Source organism: Tiliqua scincoides, chromosome 13 (genome assembly GCF_035046505.1).
Source record: "Tiliqua scincoides isolate rTilSci1 chromosome 13, rTilSci1.hap2, whole genome shotgun sequence".
In the NCBI taxonomy this organism is placed as follows: domain Eukaryota; kingdom Metazoa; phylum Chordata; class Lepidosauria; order Squamata; family Scincidae; genus Tiliqua; species Tiliqua scincoides.
The window spans coordinates 10059541-10078381 of NC_089833.1; the positions used below are offsets into that span (position 1 = coordinate 10059541).

The 18841-nt window shown below is 46.5% G+C and overlaps 1 protein-coding gene across 1 annotated transcript; it reads left to right on the top strand.

The window, feature by feature from the left end:
• Positions 1–1916: 1916 nt before the first annotated feature.
• RSL1D1 (ribosomal L1 domain containing 1) lies at positions 1917–13422 on the top strand. Its single transcript, XM_066640865.1, has 9 exons — positions 1917–1997; positions 4281–4423; positions 5009–5147; positions 6644–6792; positions 7579–7680; positions 10152–10245; positions 10419–10541; positions 11673–11885; positions 12885–13422. Exons 1-9 carry the CDS (start codon positions 1956–1958, stop codon positions 13221–13223), a joined length of 1344 nt encoding a protein of 447 aa, XP_066496962.1. The 5' UTR covers positions 1917–1955; the 3' UTR covers positions 13224–13422.
• Positions 13423–18841: the final 5419 nt, after the last annotated feature.

Here is an 18841-nt window from a genome sequence, read left to right on the forward strand (position 1 = left end):
AAGGGAACTTTGTTTTGCTAGAGCCTGGGCTAGCGTTACAGTTTCATTGTTGGACAAAGAAACTTCCTAGAAGTAGAGAGACAGATATGTGTGTGTGTATATATATGTACATATATATATTGTGTGTATACACACACACCAGCAGCTCATGGATCGTTTTAGCAAGGCCTGCCAAGATTTTGGACTGACGATCAGCCTGAAGAAAACACAGGTCATGGTTCGGGATGTGGACTTACCTCCCTGCATTACAATCTCTGCACATGAACTGGAGGTGGTCCATGACTTTGTGTACCTTGGCTCAACGATCTCCGACACTCTTTCTCTCGATACCGAGCTAAACAAACGCATCGGTAAAGCAGCTACCACGTTTTCCAGACTCACAAAGAGAGTCTGGTCCAACAAGAAGCTGACAGAACATACCAAGATCCAGGTCTACAGAGCTTGCGTCCTGAGTACACTTCTGTACTACAGCGAGTCATGGACTCTTCGCTCACAACAGGAGAGGAAAATGAACGCTTTCCACATGCGCTGCCTCCGACGCATGCTCGGCATCACCTGGCAGGACAAAGTTCCAAACAACACAGTCCTGGAACGTGCTGGAATCCCTAGCATGTACGCACTACTGAAACAGAGACGCCTGCATTGGCTCGGTCATGTCGTGAGAATGGATGATGGCCGGATCCCAAAGGATCTCCTCTATGGAGAACTTGTGCAAGGAAAGTGCCCTACAGGTAGACCACAGCTGCGATACCAGGACATCTGCAAGAGGGATCTGAAGGCCTTAGGAGTAGACCTCAACAAGTGGGAAACCCTGGCCTCTGAGCTGCCCGCTTGGAGGCAGGCTGTGCAGCATGGCCTTTCCCAGTTTGAAGAGACACTTGGCCAACAGTCTGAGGCAAAGAGGCAAAGAAGGAAGGCCCATAGCCAGGGAGACAGACCAGGGACAGACTGCACTTGCTCCCAGTGTGGAAGGGATTGTCACTCCCGAATCGGCCTTTTCAGCCACACTAGACGCTGTTCCAGAACCACCATTCAGAGCGCGATACCAGAGTCTTTCGAGACTGAAGGTTGCCAACACACACACACCATAATAATTTACATAACAATATGTGTAGCTTAACATATAACATAGCGATATTGGTAAATATTACATATAACTATGTACATATATGCATATAGACTTGGATTACACCATTATATGTACACCTACGTGTGTGTGTGTGTATGTGTATATGTATATTTTATATAGTATATAGGAAGAAATATAGAAAAAAATTTTCTAGTATATTTCCCCCACCAGTTGTTTTTAGCTACTTATTTTGAATATATTTTTTAAGATAATATCACAAATTTATTTCACAAATAACGCCATGAGCTGTGCCATTCAGAGCATGGTAGAAATACATTTCAGTGTTGTGTGTGTGTGTGTGTGTGTGTGTTTATATAGACACCATATATCTCAATATAAATAAAATCTAATTGATACTTGGAGTCAGGCTGAGACTTGTATCAATTGCTCAGCATAGGTTAACAACTGTGTTTCATGTAGTTTGGAATAAAGTGTGTTTATTTATTTATATAATAAATTCTTGAATCCAGGGAAGTAGGAGGAAGTGAGCCTGCAGAGGTGATGGCATTTCCCACTTTGTGTGTGTGTGTGTGTGTGTGTGTAAAAATTTACTACTTTGTGTATGTGTGATTTTACACACACACACACTCTCACTCACTCACTCACTGTTTTACCCTAGACATACTGCCCCCGCCCCCGCAAATCAATCCCAGTTACACTCCACTCCCTCCAGGTGTCCTCCCTATATCATCACTCCAGCCTTTTCTAGCTCTATGGGAAAAACCCCTCCCTGCTTTGCTGACGTCATAGCCGGAGTGCAGCTGCTATGTCATCACCCTGGGACTCCTCCATCGCCGGGCCACGTGGAGAGAGTGAAGGAGTCAGCATGGCTGCGTCCCAGGTGGAGGTTCCTCTGGATCGGGCGCAGGTAGGGCAGGGCAGGGCAGCTGCAGCCCCTGGAGCAGGGCATGGGGTGGCTCAGCCTGGCCTGGGATGAGGGGGGGAGTCCCCAAGGCCACTCAGTCTTAGCCAGCCAGTTTCCCTCCTTTGCCCTTCCAGAGCGTCAGCTCAGAGCTTCCCCAAACTTTTTAGCACCAGGGCCCACTTTTGGAAATGACCCTGTCTCAGGACCCACCTAGTTTGGTGAGACTAAAAAAAACCAGTTTCACCTTAAATGGAAACGCATTTAAATGCAGAGCTCTTGCAAAGTATTTAATGCATGTAAGTGCTAAGTGTTGACCTTCCTTGGAGCTGGTGCCTGCTCTTGTTCTTCTCTCCCCTCCTGTGTGGGGCTGGGAGGAGAACTAGAAGTCTCCCTGAAGAGCTTCACCCCTTTTTGTCCGATCCACATTGGGTCCCTGTTGCGTATATGCAACGTTGGGCTGAAATGGCTTAACCTGCAAAACAAAGTTCCTTTTACTTGGAAGATGAAGTGCAGTTCACCCAAGGGAATGTGCTACCTCTAGGGAATCTGAGGCTGTGGTGCATGGATCTAACCCAGTGGAAATTGTCTGTTCCCCCCCCCCCCATTGGTTCTCTCTAGGGTGGAAGCAAAGGCACTTACATCATGTTGGTTCAGGGGGTTAAGTGGAACTGAGGTTGGCCAAAAGTGGTGGGGTTTGCGCCCTGCCAGGCCTTAAGTCTTCTCAAATTGCCTCTGACCCTCTGTGCTTATTGTTTGATTCCCAAACTTTTTAGCACCAGGACCCACTTTTAAAAATGGCACTCAGTCAGGACCCACCTAGCTTTACAAGCCTTAAAAAAAAAAAGTTTTGTCTTACCAAATGTTCCAGCTTCTGTTTTTATCCTTTTCACTACTTTGGGGGGACCGCCTTCTGGAGTGTGTGTGTGGAGCTCCACACTCATTGGATCACAACCTTTTTAGTGGTCTTGCGTTCCCTTTTGCCTGGCCTTTGACAGGAGGCCCACTCATTCCCAAGTAAACATGCACATGTGACTCAGGTTCACTTTCCATAGGGCTCAACACATTTCCCTTGTCAACTTGGGGGGGGGGGATTTCCTCCTTGAGAGTTTGCTGGGGGCTGCATTCATCACGATCGGGCTTCATGTTCCCCTTCAAGTGGCCTTCCATAAGAGCTGAGGCACATTTGCCTACTTGCAAGTTAAACATGCACCTGTGACTCAGTTTCTCCAGGGTCTGCATTTGTCTGATCGGGACCATTCTGATGGTGTTACATTCCCCTCAGCCTGCCTTTCAAAGTGGACAGAGGCACATTCACCTACTCGGGAGTAAACATTGCACATGCTGCTCTGTTTTGGTTTCCCTAGGGCTCCTTACATTTTCCTTGTCAGCAATCAGCTTATTAATTTTGTGAACCACCAAAAATCAGGTCTCGACCCACTGATGGGTCCTGACTGGCAGTTTGGGAAACACTGCATTAGCTAATCTGAAAAGTTTTAATGCTTTGTTGTTTTTCTTTTTACCTGTTATGATAGTTTGTACTTTATTATAAAGCTTTGTAAGCTGCTTTGGGCATTTGCTTCGGCATGGAAAAGGTGGGATATAAATTTCTTAAATAAATAAATGTGATCCACAGTGTGAAAATAAGGTTAGCCATACACAGGTGTCTCTATTTTTCTCTGCAAAATATTGGAGAGGATGAGATAGCTTATATATGCGTGAGTTGGGGGGGGATTACCTTAGAATGGCATCAGGACTCTTGTTGCCTTGTGTGCTCCCTGAGGCATTTGGTGGGCCACTGTGAGATACAGGAAGCTGGACTAGATGGGCCTGGGGCTCTTCTTATGTTCAGTCACACTTGCCAATCTAGACCCTCTAGAATGCCTTCGTGCCTGTGCATTGAATTTGCATAGGGGCACACAGGTTGGAATTGTGTGATCTGTACAGAAACTTTGCATAGGAAAGCTGCCTACATTTAACCATTGGGTTATCTAGCTCTGCTGCCTTGCTCAGACAGGCAGCAGGATTTGAATCAAGGGTCTTTCCCCGCACTACCTGAAGATGCCAGGGATTGAACCTAAAAAGGCAACTGCTCTGCCACCCATCTATAGCCCTTCCCCAAATATCAAACTTGGTGGGACACCCAAAGCTCAGATGGCTGCGTGATGCTCAAGCTTATGAGGGTGTGCTGGGCCAAATTGATCTCGGTGCATCCCGGTGTGGCTTCTGAATCATAGCGTGGCTAAAATGGTGCTCTGAGGTCCTTGTGCTTTCTCCTGGCTCGTTCAGGTTAAAAAAGCCGCTCAAGCCCTCTTGGCCCACAACCAGGCGAAGCAGAAGACGGACGAGAAGCTCCTGTTGAACGTTGACCAAAATGTCTTTCTGATGGTCACGGTCTGGAAAATCCCATCACAGGAGCAAGTCATCAAAATGTAAGACGGCAGCACGTGGCTCAAATGTTGTGTCTCTGTTGCGATGCTTGTATTGAAACAGGGCTGACCCATTCATGAAGCACACAAGATATCTGAATGCAAAGATATTCAGACAATTGGACAGCTGTTGACCTGTCTAATTCAGGATTGCTGGCATTGACTGGCAGCGATTTCCCCTGGGTTGGCAGCTGAGTGTCTTTCCCAGCCCTGCTGGGAGATTTTGCTCATGGATTAATTCTGGGGTCTTCTGCGTACAAAGCAGAGGCTCTTCTGTAGGACAGCCCCCTCCTCAAACTGCATGCTTTTGCAACTATATATTTTAAAAAAACTCAGGTTGGTATGAATAAAACCTGTGGGAGGTGGATGTTGTATGGCCCCATAAGATATGGTGAGAATTCCACCATCTTGTATCTTTCTGGAATGATGGATAAGTTCACATGCTGTTGGTTGACTTGAATGAGAGTTTCATCAAGGAGAGTTTCAAGTAGTGTGTGCATGAAGTAGTTGGAGTCTTTTGTTTGAGGTTAGGCCCCTACAAGAAAGCTTCCATGCGCTGTTAAAATCCTATCCTTCCTTTTGTTCCAGAGGACTCCCTCATGGAATAATGCCTCCGACATCCGACGTTTGCCTGTTCACAAAGGATGAACCTGGTTTGACTGGTGAACAGACAGAGAACTTGTACAAGAAGCTCTTGTCCCAACATGGGATCACAGGCGTCACTGAGGTAAAGAGGACGTTTCACCTCGTTGAAAGATAATGTGTCTTTTTTTCTTTGATGTAGAGAGAATCTCACCTTTTGGGGAGGACTGAGAGCCTGCTCTGGAGAAATTCATTTAAGACTATAAAGCTCTTTCTCTGCCAGATGGGCAAAGAGAAAATTTGCTGTATGGCAGTGGTGTAGCTAAGAGGGGGGTCAGGGTACCTTTCCACAGGACCCACACCTTCAGGGGGTGTAAACCTGCTTCCCCAATGGCTGATCCCAAGGTGGAGCCAGAGCCTCATAAGGGGATGTGTTTGATTTTGTTTCTGGAGGGGTGTTAAAATGGTTGTGGTGCCAGATTCCTTAGCTATACCTCTTCTATACAGTAGCTCAGTGGTAGGCTAGCCCTTTGGTGTACAAAAAAACCCTGGTTGGTTCAATCACAATTCCAAGCGGGGCTGCAAAGACCTCCCCTCATAAGAACAGCCCCACTGGATCAGGCCATAGTCCCATCTAGTCCAGCTTCCTGTATCTCACAGCGGCCCACCAAATGCCCCAGGGAGCACACCAGATAACCTCATCCTGGTGCCCTCCCTTGCATCTGGCATTCTGACATAGCCCATTTCTAAAATCAGGAGGTTGCGCATACACATCATGGCTTGTACCCCATAATGGATTTTTCCTCCAGAAACATGTCCAATCCCCTTTTAAAGGCGTCTAGGCTAGATGCCAGCACCACATCCTGCAACAAGGAGTTCCACAGACCGACCACACGCTGAGTAAAGAAATATTTTCTTTTGTCTGTCCTAACCCGCCCAACACTCAATTTTAGTGGATGTCCCCTGGTTCTGGTATTATGTGAGAGTGTAAAAAGCATCTCCCTACCCACTCTGTCCACCCCTGCATAATTTTGTATGTCTCAATCATGTCCCCCCTCAGGCGTCTCTTTTCTAGGCTGAAGAGGCCCAAACGCCGTAGCCTTTCCTCGTAAGGAAGGTGCCCCAGCCCAGTAATCATCTAAGTTGCTCTCTTTTGCACCTTTTCCATTTCCACTATGTCTTTTTTGAGATGCGGCGACCAGAACTGGACACAAAACTCCAGGTGTGGCCTTAACATCGATTTGTGCAACGGCATTATAATATTAGCCGTTTTGTTCTCAATACCCTTCCTAATGATCCCAAGCATAGAATTGGCCTTCTTCACTGCCGCCGCACACTGGGTCGACACTTTCATTGACCTGTCCACCACCAGCCCAAGAGACCACCCTCCCTGAAACCTTTGAGAGACTATCAGCTTCGTGTGTGCAGGGACAGCCATGGCTACCTGGTTTGTATGGAGAAAAGCCTGTGGGTCCCAGTACTTGAATATTTAGGTTGGTGTCTGACTTAGTGAGTAGGATTTTGATGTTCCTTGCTCAATATTTGACTTTTTCCCCCTTCTCTTTTGGATGAGTTGTGATGATAAACACGAGTGTGCAGGGGGGATAGACTGACACTCACTTTTTGTTCTTGATTTTCAAGGTCATCTCCTACAAAACCCTGAAGGCTGAATATAAACCCTTTGAGGCAAAGCGCCGCCTCCTGAACCGGTTTTCTCTCTTTCTGTCTGACGACCGCATCAGAAGGCTTTTGCCGTCGCATATTGGGAAACATTTTTACCGGAGTAAGAAGTAAGTGGTCTTGCTTGGACTTTATTTGAAGGTTTTTCTCCCCCCGCCCCTGCTACATAAGGAGATGCTCTCATCCTTAATACACAAGCAGCCCCAAGACAGAGGAGAAGCATTGAGAATGGAGACTCTTTGAAGGGAGTGGTAGAGTAAGAGAAGGCTATAAGGTATTTTTCGTTAAAGCTTATGAAAAATAAGTTTGAAAGGAAACAACATTAAGTTAGTATTTATCTATCTTGTGTCTCCTCTGTTTATTTTTAAGAATCAGCCAGGGTCCTTATTGAACCCCATAAACCAGGGTTTCTCATCCTTTGTCCCCCGCAGTACCACTTCAGATGGTCCACCTATTTGCACTGCCACCAGAAGTAACTGGTGATTACAACATTTTCTGTTATTTCTGGGTTGGGAGACCACATGCAATGTGACAAACTCCAGTAAGAGGCTCAGGATGGATGGGAGGGTTTTTTTTGAGCATGGCAAAGCATGCTTTGGAGCTCTGCCCGCAGAGCTGAGCCTCCAACTGCTGTTTGTTGTGTCACGTTCCTGGTCTCATTGCCAGGCAGCAGGCATCCAGAGGTCCTGCAAGTATCACCAGACACCACCCCAAGTACCACTGGTGGTACCTGTACCACTGGTTGAAAAACATTGTCATAGACCACAGTGCACAAACAGCTAGTTTCCCCTCCACATTCCCTCCCCCCCCCAGCACCCAAAATGTAAACATTTGCTTGTACCAGATTCCCTTTGACAACTGAACTGTGCTGACTGAATCCTTGCGGTTCCATTTAGGGCTCCTCTGTCTGTGAACCTGAAAGCAAAGAATCTCGCTAAGGAAATAAACCGACGTATACAAGGGACTACGCTTCCAATCACCAACAGGGGCTGCTGTTAGTAAGTATTAATTTTTGCCTTTAGTGCTACAAGGTCATAACTGTTAGGATTAAAACTCAGGGCTGAAATTATGCACCTGGATCCAGAGCTGTGAGCTTTTTTTTATTATTGCTTGTGTGGCTTCACTGGTCAATGGCACGAGGGCATGGAAGCCAAGTGCAGACTGGATTTCTTGTGCCTGTTCAGGACTTCAGAATTAGAACAAATGTCTTTGGAAAAGCCTTGATTTACTGCTAATCTCTGTCTCCTTTTTTGGTTACCTCCTTACCCTGGAGCAAGACCACCTGTGGTGTGGCATCACCAATCATTAATTGGTGATTTTAAATGATTTAATTTAATGTTTAAATTAATTAAACATTAAATTTAATTAATGATTAAATTAATGACATTTTAATCATTAATCATTTAAAACATTAAATATTAATTTAATGTTAAGTGATGTTAAATGATTTAATTATCTGGTGTTATCTGGTGTGCTCATTGGGGCATTTGGTGGGCTGCTGTGAGATACAGGAAGCTGGACTAGATGGGCCTATGGCCTGATCCAGTGGGGCTGTTCTTATGTTCTTAACTACAATTCCCAGGAAGCCTTGCAGGTCTCTTGTTATCTGGCGTGCTCCCTGGGGCATTTGGTGGGCCGCTGTGAGATACAGGAAGCTGGACTAGATGGGCCTTTGGCTTGATCCAGTGGGGCTGTTCTTATGTTCTTAACTACAATTCCCAGGAAGCCTTGCAGGTCTCTTGTTATCTGGCGTGCTCCCTGGGGCATTTGGTGGGCCGCTGTGAGATACAGGAAGCTGGACTAGATGGGCCTTTGGCCTGATCCAGTGGGGCTGTTCTTATGTTCTTAACTACAATTCCCAGGAAGCCTTGCAGGTCTCTTGTAATCTGGCGTGCTCCCTGGGGCATTTGGTGGGCCGCTGTGAGATACAGGAAGCTGGACTAGATGGGCCTATGGCCTGATCCAGTGGGGCTGTTCTTATGTTCTTAATTATTTAACTAAACTCTTATTTTCAAAATTGGATTTCACTTCTCCGTTGCTGGGATCTAACAATGTTGGCTTTAAATGTTAGCCAGGATTTGTTATTTAGGTGCTGTGTATGAGACAATCTTTGTAAAGCTGATGGACCAGCCTTTGTTTTGCTTGTTTTCTTATCTAGTTCTAATGTTACGATGTTATTAAAACACACACCTTAGTTCAGGGGTGTCAAAACACATTCCATATAGAGGGCTGAATAGCATTTATGGTGCCTGCAGAGGGCCGAAAGTGACATCACTGAACAGGTAGTGATGTCATTAAGCAGGTGTTGGCCAGAAACGAGTACTTTTTACTCACCTAGGAACTCATTAGCTGCAAATGACAGAAGAGAAAATGGGCAAATCCTGATCATATTTTCAAGGTATGGGAAAGCCCAACTATTGCGTGTGCTGCCCCTTCAAAAGTGCTGTCATTTTGCAGCTCAGCAGCTGAGAGGTGCTCTGCAAAGTGGTGCCTTGCTAAAAGCAGTGCTTCTGGGGGCCGCATCCAGCCCGTGGGCCTTACGTTTGACACCCCTCTCTTAGTTTATGGGAAGAAAATAGGATGTGTTGCTTTCATGGTCTCTCTCACTCTCTTTTTCCCATTTATGGCAAGTTCTTGTAGACCTGCCCTGAAGAGGGCATGCCTGCTCATGCTCAATCCCACATGCCCTCTGGTCAACCAGTGCCCCCTTCCTCCACGTGAGTGCACACCACTGCAGTGTCTCACAGCAGGGCTGCTATAGGCAGTTCTGGCATTGGTGTGCAAGCACATACGTGCATGTCACAAGGGTGCAAGGGCTTGATTATTAGTCCCAGGTGAGGAGCAGTTGGAGGCTCTGATGGGACAAGGGCTTAGTTTTTCCACCTCCACAGCACTGACGTACCTGGGGAGGGCAAGGGTTCCAAATGCCCCAGGCAGCACAGGGGAGAGGGTGGTGCCATGCCGCCGTCCACTCCTCCCCCATGCAGCACCCTGTTTGGAGGCCCTGGTTTCTGGTTGAAAACCAAAAGTGATGTTTTAGGCCCTTTGGACGGCCTGGGAGGGCCTCCCTGGTCCCCCAAAGGCCTTCTAAGGGCCTTAAAAAGTCACTTCTGGATTTTGCCCGAAAACTTGAAGTGGGGCCTTCTGGAGGCCTCGGAAGACCTTCGGAGGGCCCAGGGAGGCTGCCTGCCCTCTGACGGCCCCTCAGATGCAACAGTGGGGGGGGGGGAGCTGCGATATCCAGGGGGGGGGTGCCACTCTGCAAACCTAGCCCTGGGAAGCACAGGGGCCAGGTTTGCAAGTGCTCTGCAGGGCAGGTGTTTAAGCCTTGCATCCAAATAACACACAGGAAGCATTTGACTCACTCGTGAAAGCAAAATGCAAAGGGCCAAGTATGATTAGTTTTCTTCTTAATAAAAAGAAGGGGAGCTGGAAGCTTGAGGTTTGTCTGGCTTGCTTTGTCTTGCAGCACAGCTCGTGTTGGTCACACCGGTTTGCAAGCTGAGGAAATATCTGATAACGTTGTGGAAGCCGCAAGGATCATGGCCCTTAAAGCCCCAAAGGTAATGATGCTTGCTTAGGAGGAAGACACAATTCCACCACAGGTCTGCTTCTCAGGGAGCAAATCCCACTGATCTCCGTGGGGCCTCCTTCCAAGTCAGTGGATGTAGGATTGGACTCCATCTCTAAAATGACTCTGTTTGTGTACCTACCTTTTTTCTTTCCTTTCCTGCAGATCTGGAAGAGTGTTAAACTCCTGCACCTGAAGACGGACAGGTCTGTTGCTCTTCCAATCTTTGCCAGGAGTGATCCCAGTTCAGAGACCCTCCAGCACAACTCCAGTGGTGGAGTCAGGCAGGCAAGTGTCTTTCCTGCACATCCTGGGTGCCTTCACCAGGGTGCTCCTCCTGGTTTAGATCGCAACAGTTTTCAGATTTCTGTCTATATCAGCAGTTTCCTATCTTCGGGCAATCCCACAGCGCCTGAACTCAGGTCTGTTGTGGACCACTGAGAGTACGGCCACAGACAGACGCGATGATGGCGTGATGGCATCATCGCACCGTCACCAAAGGCTGTGGATTGCCCCGATCTTGGGGTATTCTGAGCCAAGGGACGGCAGGAGGGCCCAAGCAAGGCTGGTGAAGTGATCAAGTGCATGGCGCTCGGCTTAGCTGCTGGGCCCAGCGAGTCCATGGACCATGGGTTGGGAACCATTGGTCTGTGGGCAGGAGGTCTGGTCTAGAGGGTAGAGCCTCCGTCTGCCTGAAGATAACACCCACAAGGTCGCAAGTTCGAGGCCACCGGCACCGTGCGACCTTGAAGCAGCTGACAAGCTGAGCAGAGTTATTCCATCTGCTCTGAGCGTGGGAGGATGGAGGCCAGAATGTGCGACCAGATCAGGAAGAAACACCTGAATGTTGTGGTTCTTGAAAGATAGAACCTTCTTTCAATTGTAAAAATCCCTACGGGGATTTAAATAGCCTGCCTATGTAAACCGCCTTGAATAAAGTCTTGAATAATGACCAAGAAAGGTGGTATATAAATACCTGCATTATTATTTTACTATGTGGTTTGCACACCTTGGTAGTCTTCAGCTTGTCAAGAGCTGAAACCCCACCATGCAAATGACACCCACCTTCACAAGTCCAATGGGGTGAATGAGCGGCCATGGTTCATCTCATTTTCCCAACCAGTAGTAGCCAATCATGGTGTGCCGTGTTAGTCGTTCTGACCCTACTATCTCAATTGGAATGAGAGGAGGGACTAGAGAGAGGCATGGCCACAGCTCAGATTTGAGAAGCAGAGGGAAAGAAAGAGGAGGTGAGCAGCGGGTTTTATTGTTTTATTTATTGGACAATGAATGAGCTTCATCAATTAATTCAAGAAAGATGCCCTTGCATTTAATGTATCCCTGTTTTTGTTAGTTCAGTGGCCTTCTGATGAGGTGGTTGGTTTCTTAAGCTGTGTTTTTATTCTTCATGGTTTTAAGAAGAAAGCAAAGAAAAAGAAGCCCAAGAAGCCAATTAAAAAGGAAGCTTCGGATGAACTTGGAGAGACCATTGAAGGCAACAACGTCCCTGCAGCTGGGAAAGAAGAAAACGGCACAGTGGAGACATCTGATGTCATAGAAGCAAAGGAGGAAGAGGAAGAAATTCCACAGCTGGTTCCAATTGGAACAGGAACCAGTGTGCAAAGGAAGAAGGTGCAGGAAATTCTCATTATCCATTGGGGTTAGGTTCCTGGAAAACCCAGCAGATAGCGAATCAGTGGATATCGATGTGTTTGGAGTTGAGGGGGGAAATCAAATTGGCACCATTTTTTGGTCACAACTGACCCCAGCCTCAGAAAATGATCAGCACTCTGATGCCTTACAGGGGGAAGGGTAGCTAGCCAGGAATGCCAGTAGTGGATAGCTCCAGAACGGCTGCCGTAGATAGCCAAGAACAGACCACAAATGGCGCTATTTAAGTTACACTTTTGTTACTATGGATAAGCAAATCCATGGGAGCAGATGCGCAGTTACCGAGGATTTACTGTAATTCAGTAATTACAGTATCCACCTTTTAATCTGCAGGTGGGACCCGCGGATTCACTGCAGGTTCTGAACCCATGGTGATGGGCTGGGCCTGAGCTCCCAGATGTGACCAGAGGTGTTCTCCTGTCACGTCTAGAGGTGTTGTGAGACCTGCAGAGGAGGCCACACGCAGCCTCTGCGGGCCTCAGAAAGTCCTTACCGTGCCAAACGCCGTCAATTCCTTACCCAGCAGAAATGTGGAAGAGTGGTGGACTAAAGTGTCCGCTTTTAGGGGAGCCAGAGAGGCAGTGGATAGGGTGGAACCTTGCTTCAGTGCTGGAATGGAACATGGCTCTGCTTCATGAGCCAGTTCCTTATATGGACTTCCCAAGATTCAAAGTTGCCCCATCTCATAGGCTAATCCAGAGATGGAAAACCTGAGGTCAGCCCCTTGAACCTCCCCGTTATGGTGGTCAGGTGGATATTCTTGACCAGGTGTGAGCAAAACCCAACAGAGCGCCAGCGGTTTCTGCCTCCTGGCTTCACCCTGTAGACTCACCCACTGATTGTTGCAGCATTTGAACTTACATGAATACCATTTCATCATTCCTGATTTTTTTTTTTGTATGTGTGTAGTCTTTTAGTTCCTAAGAGATGTCTTAGTTTGCTTTCCCTCTTTAAATACAGCAGGTGCAGCCTAGTCCCAGTACAAGGGAAGGGGTCAAGACAAGCCCTGCGTCTCCCCTTGGCAAGAGGAAGACATCTCCAGAGATTCCTGCAATCAAACCGGAAACTCTTGATGATCAGTCAGGTCCACGGTCACCAAAGCTGCTGCGACGGGGCAGAAATGCCGGAACACCCAAGGCAAGAGCTCTGGAAAAGAAACTGACCAAGACCCCTCCCACACCAGAAGCAGTGTCTTCTGCCGTGACACGTAGAATGAAAAAAGCCATCAAGTCTGCCAAGAAGTCTCCTGAAATGCCAAAAAGACAACTCAGGAAAAGGAATGTCTCACAGTCAACATAAAGACTGGTGCCAGGGCACATCGCAGTAGTTTCTTTTAACACGAACTCAATGGAGGTCTAGCAAGCAAGACACCTTGAGTCAAATATCTGCTCCTTATACTCAACTGTAATTGTGTATGCCACAGTTGTCAGTCGCTAGCTGCAGGGCTACAACACAAACTTGCTTCATTTTCCTCTATAAAGTCAAACTTGTCTTTCAACATGAGTATTCCATCATCTCTTTGTGCCTTGATTTCTCTCTTAAACCCTGAAGCACCGTCGGAATGAATGGGGTGTTTGCGCCATGAAACACCGGTGGGGAGGTACGCCTAAGGCGATAGCAGGGTGTGCAGCGAGAGGGAAGCCAGTGAACCCGGCTACTTAAATATGGTTTTAAGTTTATTGCTTGCAAGGTGTCCAGAATCATGATAGGTTGGAGAAGGGCATGTGGATGGAAGGGCTGCTGTGAATGGGGAAGGCAGGAGGCAGTGTGAGTTCTCCCATTTCCTCCTCCTCTGCAAATTGGGTGGGTGGAGGAAGAAAATGGCTCTTCATTTGACCCCACCTCACCCGCACAGAGTAAGGGGGTAGGGAATGAAGGACAGCAGGTTTTGGCACCCCACTTCAGGGGCCATTGGGTTGCGCCTGTGGGAGGGGCATTCACACATGTGGGAGGCAGCCAAGCACCACACTCGGAGATATCATTGCCATGGAATCTCTCCCTCCTGAATCACCGTCTTTGGCAGGGTGCCCATTCTGTCCCTTCACCCGCTCTTTTTGGGGGGCAGCTTGTTTGGTCTCTGTGGCATGTAGGTGGCGATTGGGGACATAGATGAAGGGAAGCTAAGCCTGCCAGAGTATAGGGCAGAGTCTGCTCTTCCTCCCCCCCAACCCCATTTTCAGAGCACAGCCCTTTTATTATGACCCATAGAGAATGGCAGTCGAAAGTGGTAAATGATAAATATCGTTATTTACCTATATTACAGTGATTATGATTGATTAAAAATTATTTACAGTTGATTAAAATGTTAATTTTGAAGAAAAACATAAAGCGCCACTTTCAGCACTGAAATCTGCACAAAAAAAACTTTTCACCCACCTCTACCCATAAAACAAAAACTAGGGTTTTTGCAACTTAATGTGTATTTACTTTGAAGTTAAATCCCTTTGGGTTCAATGGGAATGAACTCCCAAGGGCAAGTGTTTAAAGAGTTTTTGTCCAATGCACCAGGTCCTCACCCTTTGTAAAATAGTACTGGGTTGGGGAGTTGGGCTGGATTTGGGGTGGGGGAGGGGAAAACATGAGCTGTAGAGCACCTGTTTTGCATGCAGGAAGTCCCAGGTTCCAGGTAGGACTGGGAAAAGTCCCTCTATGAAATGCTGGAGAGCCACAGACAATCAGTGCTTAATGATGAACCAACAACCTTTTTCCAAAATAACTAATTTCCTCAAGAGCCTTTGCCCAAAGCTTTTTGAAAGTCCCAAGTGTACAAAAGTAGCACCAGGACCCACTATTTAGAATGACAATCTTTTGGGATGCATTTTTTTTTTAAAAGAACCTCAGGTGGGTTGCTGATTGGTTTTCTTAAAAAAAATCACCAGATATCCCAAAGCCTGCAATCCTATCCACACTTACTTGGGAGTAAGCCCATTTACCCTCATTGTTAGAAGCATATACAGAGTAGCCTGTTAAAAGTACAGGTCTGTAATATTCCCCCAAAGCAGTCACATACCAGTGTATCATCAAGTCTGATAGATTGAAAATAAAATACAGAATGAAATGAATGGAGACCCACCTGAAATGGGCTCACAACCAACCTAGTGGGTCCCAACCACCAGAAACACGGATCTAGACCATCCTATTTCCTGGAAGAGGTAGTAAGTTGACTTGCCTATATCTTCCTGGACCCCTTTTTAAATATTGGCCCTGTATTATGTTGGCTTCCGTCCAGTCCTCTAGTATGCAAGCCAATTTGAAAGAACAAGTTACATATTTTTGTTAGAAGATTAGAAATTTCACATTTGAGTTCCATCAGAACTCTTGGGTGGATACAACTACGCACTTTGATTCGTTAAATTGGAACCTACTTAAGTCAAAATAGTTGTGGCTGGATTCTAGACGGTGCTATTAGTGGCTTTTAGTCCTTCCTCAATCTGTCCTGTGTCAACTACTTAAACCCTTGTCTATAGAAATTATTCTGAATTTCGTGTTGCTAGGTTTCCAAATATTTACGTAGTTAAGCTTTTATGCTCTTACGAAAGAATTTGAATGCGTAACAGATTGGTTTTTTATACTGTGCGTTTAATTTTAATACGAGGTTCTTAAGATGTCATCTCTTGATCTGAAAATATTTGGCAAGATACTTACCAAACGCTCAGACCAAGATTTAATAGTTCTGCAAGTGGCTCTGCCAACTGCAAAGCCAATGGGCTGACATTTTACAAAAGTCAGGTCAGATGTAAGTTTTGGAAATGAAAGACTCATCTGGGAAAATTTGTGGCACCATATCTACATCAGAACCATTTTAGTGACTTGGAGAAGTGCGTGTCCAGCTGGCTTCTTCCTATCTCTATTGAGTTATACTTAGCAGCTCATCTTTCTGGGATCAGGACAAGTAAAATAAACTTGCATCTGGTCTAAGTGCAGGTATTTATCATTTCTTAGTGACTTTTGTAACCGAACCTTGTCTATAAACAATTTAACGGTCTAATTTTAAAAGCGCTGTGCTCTTTCTTCCTGAGATGATCAGAGATAGCAGAAGCCCTCAGGATGAGCAAAGGACTCCTCTTGGTAGATGCATTCCAACTGGCAGTAGCGTGGCTACAGGGGGGTGCAGTAAGTATTGCAGATGCTGCGATGCACTGTGTAAGTGGTCCCTCCCACTCATTGTCAGAGCCGTTCTGGGCAATGCTACACTACTGCCAACAGGCTCTGATACAATCCATCCTCCGCTCTGGAAAAACCTAAATGGGGACCCTACAGTTCATAAGGGTTAGTTCGGTCATGTCGTGAGAATAGATGATGGCCAAAGGATCTCCTCTATGGAGAACTCATGCAGGGAAAGCGCCCTACAGGTAGACCACAGCTGCGATACAAGGACAACTGCAAGAGGGATCTGAAGGCCTTAGGAGTGGACCTCAACAGGTGGGAAACCCTGGCCTCGAGCGGCCCGCTTGGAGACAGGCTGTGCAGCATGGCCTTTCCCAGTTTGAAGAGACACTTGGCCAACAGACCGAGGCAAAGAGGCAAAGAAGGAAGGCCCATAGCCAGGGAGACAGACCAGGGACAGACTGCACTTGCTCCCAGTGTGGAAGGGATTGTCACTCCTGAATTGGCCTTTTCAGTCACACTAGACGCTGTTCCAGAACCACCATTCAGAGCGTGATACCATAGTCTTTTGAGACTGAAGGTTGCCTACATGTTCCTGTTTTTAGATGTCCATGGCAACCTGCCATCGATGGGCATCCCATCCTTCTCACCTCCACCTTTTGCACACCTCCAGCCCAGTTAAGTGGGTGAGTGAGGGTGGCATGGAGCTCTCTCTGCTCCCAATTTCTTGTTCACTTGTGTGCCTGCAGCACACTGGGGCACCCATTCCAAGGGGTCTAGGCCCCATCCAAGGGCCACTAGCTAGGCCAATCTCTGAACACCCCTAGTAGTTAGTGACATTGGGGGCACAAATTGTCTGAGACTCGGAGAGATGCCTCTGGCTGGCAGCAAACTCTCATCTGCAGATGAGGTGTCCGTCAGAGACCCTTGTGTCATTGCTGAGCCTGGAGGCCAGAGCAGTGGTTCTCAAAGTCCTACTCAAACTTTGAGACCATAGTAAGTAGTTGCAGGGGTGGGGCAGGGGGAGGCCCTGACAGTACCACAGGCAAGTGTACAAGCCCCTTGGTCCCAGCATAAAACTCCCTTGGCATTCTGCATATTCTGGTTGTGCTTTCGTGTTCACTCTTGCCGTTCAGCGGGCAAGCATCTAGTCCTCATGTTTCAGTTTCTAGAGGTATATATTCAAGATTTAGGATTAGACCAGTGGTTCCCAAATTGTGGGTCAGGACCCACTGGTGGGTCGCGACCTGATTTTTGATGGCTTGCCAAATGGTGATAGAAAGATCAAACAACTAATTGCCTCAAGCCCCGAAGCTATTCAAAAATCAGATCCTGTAGCTGCTAATTACCCTGCAGTTCCAAGATAGCTACTAACTGCCCTGCAAGAAGCTAGTTTGCAAGCATGTGTAAATACAGAGGGACAAAAGCTTGTCTTTTTTCTGGCTATTACTACTTCTGAATAAATAAATAAAATGTAATTTCTATCTAGATCTCTTTTTTTAAAGTCTGGTAAACCTAGGTGGGTCCCGACAGAGTGGGGTTAAAAAAAAAAGTGGGTCCCGGTGCTAAAAAATTTGGGAACTACTAAATTAGAGGAAAGGTTCTATGCTTTGTACAATCCCCTTATCTCTGCCTATCTCTTCTCGTCCTCCTTTACTGCTACAGATGTATTTCCCAAACATCCCACCCATCTGAAACCTGTAGCGTTTCAGAATCTGTGTGTACAGAATCTCCTCTGTATACACAGTCATCCAATCCTGTGACTTTATCAGCGATGGCAAAGCTAGCCTTTGTTTTAAAAGCAACTTCAACCCCCAAGCTGATTCTCCTTCTGCAGCAATGAACCTCTGAGGAAATGATAAATACCTGGTACGTCCTTAAGCAACTATATTTTCTGTGATCGTTACTTGAAAGCCTTTGTTGTAAGTCTTGTTTTTAATGTTCTTAAGCTTTGCTCACTCTTGCCTTCAGCTTCCACATTTTGATTTTTGTGTTTGCTCCTCGGTAGAAGCATAGGCTTTGTCAATAACCACCATTTTAGTCTGGACTGAAATGACTATATATTTTCTAAACCTCTTGGGATCAAATTGACTGGGGAACCGGTGGGAGGGGGGGGAAGCCTAGTGAAACTTTTATTTCAGTCTCCTACAACTCCAAGCTGCACCTGTTCCTCAGTCTTAAAGATCTTAAATGTCCTGATGTCTTTCATGTGCCCTCCCCTTGGTAAATATCCATAAATTACAATGTATAAGATGATGTTGGATTCATCTTTACCCCAGTTGCATGGAATGGGAAACTTAGGCTGACCAGCACTTGTGGCTTTTGGGCCCAATCCTATCCAACTTTCCAGCACCCGTGCAGCTGCAATGCAACCCAAATGTTCCCATACCTTGAGGAAGCCTCTGTGACTGCCTCCCCACCAGAGGATGCAGTACAAGCCCCATTGGCACAACTGCATCTGCACTGGAAAATTGGATAGGATTGGGCCCTTAATCATTTTTGTACGTATGAAGCATTGATTTTTTTTTTTACTTTCTTTGCAGCTGGTGTCAAACTCAAAGTAACCCAGCGGGGCTGTTTTTATGACTGACTTTAGGGTCTAATTCAACTCCTGCACTGGACTGGTAAACATTTTGTTTGGGTGAGGTTATGGTCATGATTAATGTTTTACATATTTAAATATAGAAAATGATATATATTTGGGTGCGGCTTTAAACAGGCACCCAAGATGGTTCACAAGATTAAAACAAGAATGTTATAGATAGAGGTTGAAGAAAGAGTTATAGAACATTAAAAAGTAGGCCATTGAG

What these genes read in the sequence shown, in the direction of transcription:
- RSL1D1 (XM_066640865.1), top strand. Translation starts at nt 1,956, where the DNA reads ATGGCTGCGTCCCAGGTGGAGGTTCCTCTGGATCGGGCGCAG. An exon ending in GGATCACAGGCGTCACTGAG is followed by an intron (nt 5,148 to 6,643) that starts GTAAAGAGGACG and finishes TTGATTTTCAAG; the next exon opens with GTCATCTCCTACAAAACCCT. An exon ending in ACCAACAGGGGCTGCTGTTA is followed by an intron (nt 7,681 to 10,151) that starts GTAAGTATTAAT and finishes TTTGTCTTGCAG; the next exon opens with CACAGCTCGTGTTGGTCACA.